At 38.7% G+C, this 9963-nt stretch overlaps 2 protein-coding genes across 2 annotated transcripts; both read left to right on the top strand.

Moving 5' to 3' along the window:
- Positions 1-297: 297 nt before the first annotated feature.
- Positions 298-2160, top strand: LOC112451273 (the record flags this gene model as incomplete). Its single annotated transcript, XM_025010048.2, is given in 3 exon segments — positions 298-751; positions 1335-1494; positions 1864-2160. Coding segments are annotated over 3 exon segments (793 nt in total), but the record flags the coding sequence as incomplete, so codon positions are not given.
- Positions 2161-3959: 1799 nt separating this feature from the next.
- LOC108246442 lies at positions 3960-9946 on the top strand. The gene is made up of 3 exons (XM_037973036.1): positions 3960-7720; positions 8010-8219; positions 9511-9946. Exons 1-3 carry the CDS (start codon positions 7328-7330, stop codon positions 9517-9519), a joined length of 612 nt encoding a protein of 203 aa, XP_037828964.1. The 5' UTR covers positions 3960-7327; the 3' UTR covers positions 9520-9946.
- Positions 9947-9963: the final 17 nt, after the last annotated feature.

Below are 9963 nucleotides of genomic sequence, written 5' to 3'. Positions count from 1 at the left end.
TTTGCAAGAATGGAAAACTACTCAGGATGAAATGCTAATGCTTGTGAGCTTTACTGTAGACTTTGCCACATTAAATGAATTAAATTACTATTTTCTTAACTTTCTTCCGTATTGGTTTTCATAGGTTCAGCTGTAGCTTTTTCTTATCCTTTTGATCTTGTTTAGATCTTATTTTTGTATCTCTCATAATGAACCTGAAATAAATCCTAGTTAAATAGTTAAATTGCTCAATAGACATCAGCTTTCCATTTTTTTTCTTACCACTTTTGCCAGTTAAATTCTGATTTATCATTTCAGATCCTCCCAAAAATGGGGAACATTTTCATCAAGTGAAGACAGTCTGGACTCCTTGGAAAATGAAGTTCCACCTTCTCCTCCCTTAGAACTTAGCACAATTGGATCTGCCTCAAAAGTGTATAGTCTCGGTGTGCACAGGAAGAAAAGCCCCAGCACAGCACCAACTCCAAATCTGAGAAGCCCCAGTGCAAGTCCTTCTGCAAGTCCTGGGACTTCATTGAGCAGGAGCAGCTCCAGCTTGGGAGAGGCTATGTTTACACGACTGGTTACGCTCCTTGAGGAGGTCAAAGAAACTCAAAAAGTACACGGACAGTTGCTGAATACCTTACTGAGACAGAAATATGCTTCACCACTGGCTGAACCGCCTGAGGGAGCTGTTTTTCCAATGTGTACAATCAATGATGTCCTGGGCATGAATGAAAAGCTGAGTGACTCAGACTTCATGTCTGGAGTTGTAAGTAAACATTTTGTTCCTTAAAAATTAACATTAAATTAGGCCAATTGCAGTAATTAATCAACTAACCGCATGATAGATTAAAACAAATAATTTTCATGATTTGTCATTTTTCTGTTTCTACCAAAAACTGCTTGACAAGTATTCAGTCTGGTGTTTAGGTCTCAACTAGCCATTGTCTGAAGTACACATGTGCTTACAAAGACTTCACAATTCATTTTATTTAATTTTGTTGTTTTGTTTATTTTGGATATTGAAATTGTCTTCCAGCTGCAGTGCTCATTGTTCATTAGAATTTAAAGTTGATCAATCTTTGAGAATGTGTTCTTGCATTATTTACTACTATATTATTTGAAAATGGTCTCAAAACATTTAATCACAGTAACCTCTGGATATTTATTTACCAGCGAAATTTATTGTCACTTAAATTGATAGATACATTAACAATTGACATTTTGTCCATGTATAAAAGTAAACATATAAGCTATATATGTGTGAAACAATAACAAATCAACCAACAACAACTAAATGTGTCATGTATCCTGATTTTAAAATGTTTCTTGCAATTGTCATTATACTTAAGGTTGCCATGGTTGCAGAAATTGGAGGAGCATCCTTGGATGACGCAGTAAGACGAGCAATGAGATTCCTCATGTCCCCTGAATTGGCGCTCCAGTTCAACCTTTTTGGGCGACATGGGAAACACAAGTTCCGGGACCTGCGTCTCTTTGATGTTGTATATGGTAAATATCAGTTTTTATATTCACTTTTTTTCTTAAACTTGTGTTAATTTATTTTGGTTGTCATACGCTTTTTGTTTATTTTTAGTAATCTTTTAGGTTAAAAAGATACAGGTGATCGGCAACAGGAGAACGTGATTGGCAATCACCGATCATACACTTATTCACAGAAATAGGCCGATTATGATCGGTTGCCGATCAATCTTCAGACTTCTACTGTGTACATAATAATAATGACTTGAGAGTGTTTTAATTTTGGAAGATCTCTGCAAGCATTTTTGCCCCATAAAGGGGAAGATGCAGATCTCATTAATGTTACAATGTACTAAAAGTAAAATACTAATGCAATTTCTACTTTTGCTTGATATTTAGGGGCATTTAAAAGAAATGGATCCATCCACGGAATTACACACAAAGATATGGAAAAGGCACTCTCAAAGTGGTTTACTGGAGCCCGTGACCGTGGTGGAAACAGAAAAGCTAGAACGACTAGGGAGGCTGCCAGCTCAGACTCAGGTGGGCAGGTCTTCCAAGATGGACAGTTGCAATGATGCACAAGAGCTTTCAAGTGTGGCATATAAGTTCTAAAAATGTTTGACAAAAACATAGTGTGAAAGAGTTGTATAGTTATATATGTATATGAATGTATATTTATATGTATTTATATCTAGATATATAAATGTATATATAGATCTATGTCTAGATATAGTCATATATCTAGACATAGATCTATATATCTAGTTATAGATCTTATATATTTACATATCTATAGATATAAATATATATTTACATATATGTAAGTTATAACTAGTTATCTACATAACTTTGTATCTGCCACCATGGAACCCGTGGACAAACCCACTTGGTACCCATATTCTAGCCCAGTTTAGACTCATTTGGGGCCCAGCTAAAAATTCATCAAAGCACCTTAGTGGGCCACAGATGGGCCTCATGTAAGTTACCGATCTGGGGCCCACTGAAAACCCAGTCAGCACCCATTTAAATCTACCTGGGCAAACCCATGTGGGGCCACCATGGAACCCGCGGACCAACCCATTTGGGGCCCATATTGGCAGCCCTCTTTTTTCCCATATGGGGCCCACCCATGCATGCTGGCTGGGAAATACTGTATTCCTTACTCATTGTGCATATCTGGATTACTGTGAGATGTGGGCCAACATACAAAACATTATGGAATCTTCAAAAAGAATATGAAGAATAATTATTAATCTTGGTTTTCTTGAACATACCAACATGTTATTCCAAGTCAAAATCTCTAAAGTTTATTGATCTGATTATACATAAAACTGTACAAATCATGTATAAACACGACACAACATTTTACCTGTAAAGATACAAAAACTGTTTTTAGATAGAAATGGAAGCCATGATCTAAGAAGAATAAATAATCCGAAGTATCAAAGTTACAGAACAATAATGAAAACTTTTTGTATTACGGTCTGTAAAACTCCATATATATTAGAACATTTATATATGTATATAAATTCCCATCTCGCCCTATTTTTCCCACATAGCTGGTTCCACTTTCACTTCCAGCTCGGATGCTCTACCAGAGGCCTGGGAACTTGAGGGTTCTCTTCAGTATCTTAGCTGTTCTTAGGACTGCGCTCTTCTGGACAGAGATCTCTGATGTTGTTCCTGGGATCTGTTGGAGCCACTCTTCCAGTTTGGGAGTCACAGCACCAAGTGCTCTGATGACCACTGGCACCACTGAGGCCTTGAATCTCCACAACTTCTCTGTTTTCTCTTTCAGCCCTTGATATTTCTTCAGCTTTTCGTGCTCCTTCTTCCTGATGTTACAGTCAGTTGGGACTGCTACATCTACAACCACTGCTTTCTTATGTATCTTATTGATCACCACAATGTCTGGTTGGATAGTCATCACCTGTTTCTCAGTCTGGATCTTACACAATGAGCGAGAGACATAAAAATTATGTCCTGCTGACTCGAATGTCGCCCAGATTAACAAGGTCAACGTCAGATGTTGGGGAACTAAGACATTCTGATGAGAAATGGGCTACTGGAACAAGACATTCATAAACAAGGGGATATGTGTATGTATGTATATATATATATATATATATATATATATATATATATATAAAAATAAAAAATTCCCTTCTCACCCTCCGCGGGTGGTCTCTTTTTCATCCTCTGACCTCTGAGCTCACATATATATAGATATATATATCAGTCCCTCCAGGATTTCGCGGGCATTTTTTGTGATTGTTGTGGGCTAAAATGCCTGATTTTGCGGGCATTTTCCTAAAAGTTGCGATAAAAAGTTGCAATTNTATATATATATATATATATATATATATATATATATATATATATATATATATATATATATATATATATGGAGACATAATACTGGGGGCGTTGCAAGCACAATGGAAGATGGTGTATCGGCACTTTTTTCTTCCCACTTTGAGCACTGACCTCTACACTTTTGCATGACACTGTCTGTGTAGTTTGTTGCTGTTTTCTCAACCAAGCAAAGCAGCATCTGAGTTACTATCTGAACATATGTGTGCAGAGCATAAACCATTTATGCCAAGTTGCTGAGGCTGCTGAGTGTATAAGTCCACTGGGAGTTGAGTAAACGTTTGGACTGACTAGACACACTGATCCTGTACCATAAGCTTAGCCTGGTGGACAGCGTTTGCCTTTTTCGCCATACTCCATGCTTTGTGATTGATGTCACGCCTGATAAGGTACTAACTACTGATAACTATCTGACAGAACATCACTTCAAAAATGACCAGACTATACCTTTTAGACCAGATATCACCTGTCTCCTCACTTTTTTCTTTTAATGTTGTCTGACAAGAAAAAAAAAATGAAAGGAGCATTCTTAAAATAAAAGAGGAGGCAAAAAGATAGTGGATAGAAATGGAAAAAAATCAAGTGAAGGAAAGATGGACTACTCCAGCTGTTGCTTCCTACTGTTAGAGTAAATGACCAGATGACAGTGACATGACTGACCTTTTTCTCTCCCTCTGTGTGTGTGTTTGTGTGTGGGTGTAGGTGTGTGTGCCTCCTGTTGCTACAACAAAGGTCAGAGAAAATGTTGCATTTTAACACGATTTTCTTGATCCAATCCAACAGGGATAACACACACACATGTGCCTAGTATGAAATTAGATTTTAAAAAGCCTTCAGGTTGTGATTACATCGCCTTTTCATCTGTGCCCACTGCCAACCAGGTAGGTGACAGCCTCACTTTTTGTTTTTATTATCAAAGTCCAGTGGACCATTAAAACTATTTAGAGCACAGAAACCTGATTATGTGATTAAAGGGAGCAAATTCAGCAATATGCAAACCTAATCACTAATTGTGACTTTGCCACAGACGTTTTATTGCCCAGCACCAAAAGTTCAGTAATGTTTTTTGTTGTGTGTGACTTTATTTGTCTGTTAGCAAATGGAAACTAAACAGACTTTAATGAAACTTTCAGAAATTAATCAAAGGATTTGCATATACAACTGGTTGACTTTTGGTGTAAACATCATTAAAAATGGCCACAGCAGCTAAGCAACTTTAGCAAACATTAAAATGACACTAACTCTGACAACTTTACAGTTATTGAGCTTTAATTTGGTGTGGTATTAGCTGAGCATCATCCCCAACACATACTCCAAACACTACATATCTGGAAAAATCTGCATTAACTGCTGGTCTCAAACCTGTTTGTCTGTTAGCAAAATATCCCATGAACCACAAAATGGATTTTAATAAAACTGTCAGAAGGTAATCATTAGATGTTCATCTACAACAAATAACTCCATCTGATTTAGGTTGGTCGCCACAGCAAACTGACATTACTCAAGACAGAAATGGCTGTAACTTAGTCATATTTACAAAAATTAAGTTAAAGTTTGACAGGGTAGTAGCTGAGAGTTATCCCCAACACATATTTAAAGCGCTAACACATCTTGTGGATCTCACAATATGCATATGACATTGTACAAAACATTATTTGCAAGGTTTGATCAAAACAGCTACGACTCAGAGTTTTAAACTAGATTATCTGAGTTTAAAACACCAGCATAAAAGGCAGCAGGAAATATGCATTCCTTCAAGGAATGCCAGGCCTTAAATTTGTATTATTACTTCTGACAGAGTTGGGTTTAACTCAGTTGGATATGCAAAAAGCTTTGATTCAGAAGATCAGAGTTTGAGCTCCTCGTTGGTGATCTTTCTTTTTTCTTTTCTTATCAATCTCAGCTAAATGCAAACCTCTATTTGACATCTAAAACTAGATTTAAACTGTTATTCATTTTTATCCTAGGCATCTTTTTAACTCAAAAATGCTCACTAGGGGCTGACATGCCTGCATGAGCTCCATGCTAAAGACTATACATAAGAACAGCATTAAGTGACTTCTGTTCCGGGTTTTATGAACTTGTGTATATCTGGTATTCTTGAATAGTGTGATATTGAATGTTTTTTACTCTGTTCTGTCTGATTCACAGTCAGAAAGAGATTCAGCACTTTTTTAGCACTTTAAAGAACAGACTTCACCTTTCGTTATGTCTCATCACAGGGTGTCCGCGGGGTCTTGAAAGTTATTAAAAGTTGATAAATCAATTTTGGGAAAATTAAGGGTCTTGAAAAGTATTAGTCTTGAAAGCGATTTGATGAGGTATTATTATTTTTTGCTGTTATTCTAGCTTTAAATAATTTGACAGCAAAAAGTATGTATGACTAATATTTGTTTTCCTCACCGCGGAGGATTCGGAAACTGCCTTCGCTAGAGTGTCAGGTTACAGCCTTAACGACTAGGCCTATCTTGTGCGCATGCGCGGCTGCTTTATCTCCAAGTTGAGTCTGTGTGTTCGAGTAAGTTGCCGCGAGACCGTGAGAAGAACAATGGGTAAATGCAAGTTTTCGGACTCCTGGTTGGAGATGCCTGATTTTCAAGAATGGCTGAGGCCTGTCGCCGAGAATAACCGCGAGGCTTATTGTACATTTTGTAAAAAAAAGATGAGCGTAGCCTCAATGGGCATAAACGCCTTGAAGTCCCATATGACTGGAGCTAGCCACAAAAGTGCAGCTAGCCGCAAAACGCAGATGTCCATCAGCAGTTTCTGTGCTCCACCAGCCACAGCACTTCCAGCTAACCGTGTGCCTGAACCAACCAAAGCTCCCTTGACACTATCTTCTGCCTCTCCGTCTGCCGACATCATGGTGACCATGGGCAGCACACCAACACTGCGTGCAGAGGTGATCTGGTGTCTCAACACTGCGGTGAATCACCATTCTCTAAATTCCAACGAAGGCATATCGGACATTTTTAAATCAATGTTTCCAGATTCAGATATAGCCAGAACATTCACTTGTGGCAAGGACAAAACTGGTTACATCTTGCGATTCGGGCTTGCACATTTTTTTAAGCAGGAGCTCGTTGACAGTATTAACAAAGCTGGCCCATTTGTGTTGATGTTTGACGAGTCTCTGAACCAGTCAACTAAAAAGAAACAGCTCGATGTGCACATTCGTTTTTGGAATGAAGACTGCGTTCAATCCAGGTATCTGGGCTCTCAATTCCTGGGACATGGAACAGCTGAGGACTTGTTGCATCACATCAAAGTAAGTGAATCTTTTTGTTTACTACTATTTCATCTTTTCTTTGTGTATGTTGATATTAAATAAAGCATATTACAGTACATTTTTATATATGAAAAGTACTAAAAGAGAATATTCCTTTAAATCAATGAAGAATTGTGTGTGTGTGTGTGTGTGATATTTACATACATAACTTGATTTGAACACCTGTGTGTCTAAAAAATAAATATCAAATCCATACTGATGTCAGCAAACATATTGTCACAGGAATGTGTTGCCAAACTGAATATGAGACGGCTTGTCTCCATCAGTATGGATGGCCCCAATGTTAACCTGAAGCTGGGAGACCTTCTCCAGAAGGAGCATGCAGAGCTTTATGGAGCTCAACTAGTCAAGGTTGGAAGCTGTGGGCTTCACACCATGCATAATGCAGTGAAGGCAGGCTTTTCCATGTGGCAGCTGGACAAGCTTCTGCGTGCACTCCACTTCCTCTTCGACAATGTTCCTGCTAGGAGAGAGGACTTCACTACCTTGACTGGGTCCACAAGTTTCCCATTACCATTCTGTGGCCACAGATGGGTTGAAAATGTCCCTGTGGCAGAGAGGGCTGTTCAAGTCTGGCCAACAGTTATGAAGGTATTATGTTTATTTACCATTTACCTGCTGTTAATTTTTTTATTAAGCTACATTTCTTATAAAGTACTTTCTGTATACGTCTATCATAATTTTTTTTATGTAGCAAATATGCTTGAATGTTTTCCAGGAGCTTGCATAATGATTTCACTGTGAGAGTTTGGGGAATCATTTTTTACTATTCTCCTAAATCAGCATTTTTTTTTTTATCATCCCGGAGAACCCAGTATGTTCTTGATTGCTTTCACAATTTAAATAAAATTACCATATATGTAATAATTGATTTCAACAGTATGTGGATGCTGTTAAGCAAAAGAAGCTCCCCAACCCAGGCACTGCCTCTTACGACACCATTCAGGCGGCACAAGCTGATCCCCTCATTATTGCCAAACTCCAGTTCTTCCTGGCAATATCAAGAACATTTAGTCCATTCCTAACCAGTTACCAGACAGATGAACCAGTTCTGCCCTTCTTTGCCAAAGATCTGAGTGAGCTGCTAAAGGTAATGTTACAGTAATCCTAATTCAACTAAATTTATATTAGGCTCTGCCACTGATTATTTATTATTGTTTAATTGTTTTTATTTTTTGCTGTATCAGTCTTCTGAGGCGCTTCGTGAAGCGGGAGCTCCTGCATGACCTCAGTGCCCTACAGCTAACCAAATTTGATGTGGCTAATGAAGCATATTGGGTTCCAGTAATGAATGCTGATATAGGCCTGGGTGCTGAATCTTTCATATGTTCATAAACACATATCATGTGTTCATTCTTCTTGTCACTTCAGAGCAAGCCAGGAAGCAGTGTAGGGGAGCGCTCTGTGCTCATCTTTAGGAGAGAGTGCATACAAAGCCTGGTTACCATGATAAAGAAACTACAGGAGAAGAGCCCCTTGAAGTTTCCAGTGGTCAGGGCCATAGCATGTTTGGATCCCACAAACATGCACAAGGATCCAGGGTGGTGCCTCACAAAAATGAAGACCGCAGTCCAGAAACTTGTGCAGGATTGTCAGTTGACAGGAGGCATCTCAGCTGGTAGGAAAAATATAGAATAAGGAGATCAGAAGTAGGAGGGCCACTATATGTCCTTTTATATTGGCCCTCTTCTTTATTTGAATGCAGCTACTTCTATCTGATGAAATTCTGCAACACAGGTTAACTGGTGCATTTTGCTGTTAGATGATAGCGTAAGCTCCCACATGCTTTATAATTAAATACTTTTGAAAGATATAATGAATCAGGGGTCAACAAAATCGTTATTTAGGTTGTTCAAAACAAACTATTTTTGTTTCAAACAACCAGATCTCGCCTCCTTGTTATTTGGTGGACAACTAAGAAAAAAGACCTTATTGAAGTTCTCTGTCGCTGATGTCCATCAAAATGAAACTGAGGAAAAAAAACTCATTAAAGCACAAGGTTTAAAGGATTAAACTGAAGTGTTTTCCTCCAATAAAGAGTCACAATAAAAGTTTTATCCAGTCAGAGCAGGGTGGGGTGTATTGTCTGATTGACAGCAGGTCAGCTCAACGAGGAAGTTCTACTCAAGCAGCTCCTGAAACTGGCAACCTGGATGACTGAGGACCATTTGTATGTTAGGATTACCTTTGTAGTAAACTTTGCCTACAGAACAATATACTTATTAAATTACATTTTTCTTAAGATCGTTTGCCAATTTTTGTAAAGGACAACCAAAATGTTTTGCGGACGACCAGGTGTCTACCCCTGTGAATGACGAACTAAATGAATAGTATGAAATTTAACACATCAGTAATTACTTGTTTAATTTCCCCTGTCACAGGTGACGTGATCATCCAACAGTTTGAGAGCTTTCTCCCTGTTCAGGCTAGAGATGAACGTTTCCTCTCCTTTCAACCACTGCAGCAGCGGGTTGATGTGTTCCTGCACTCAGCAATTGGCAAGTCTCACCCTGAGCTCTCAAGGTTCTGTCAGATCCTCCTACTACTCTCCCATGGACAGGCCACAGTGGAGCGTGGATTCTCAGTTAACAAGCAGGTCGAAACCTGCAATATACAAGAAGAGACGATGGAGGCTCTGAGGTTGATCTGCGACAAGGTCAGTGTCTGTGGGGGTGTTCTGCAGGTACCTCTGACCAAGGAGCTGCTGGCTTCTGTTGCCTCTGCAAGGTCAAAGTACAGGATTTATCTGGAACAGCAACGAAAGAAGAAAGAAACTTCCACACAGAGCCTTAAGAGGAAAGCAGCTGAAGCTGAGTTAGAAGAGCTGAAAAAAA

Source organism: Kryptolebias marmoratus, linkage group LG21, assembly GCF_001649575.2.
Source record: "Kryptolebias marmoratus isolate JLee-2015 linkage group LG21, ASM164957v2, whole genome shotgun sequence".
Classification (NCBI taxonomy): domain Eukaryota; kingdom Metazoa; phylum Chordata; class Actinopteri; order Cyprinodontiformes; family Rivulidae; genus Kryptolebias; species Kryptolebias marmoratus.
The sequence above is the reverse complement of the archived record's forward strand: the minus strand, read 5'-3'. Positions and strand labels throughout refer to the sequence as shown.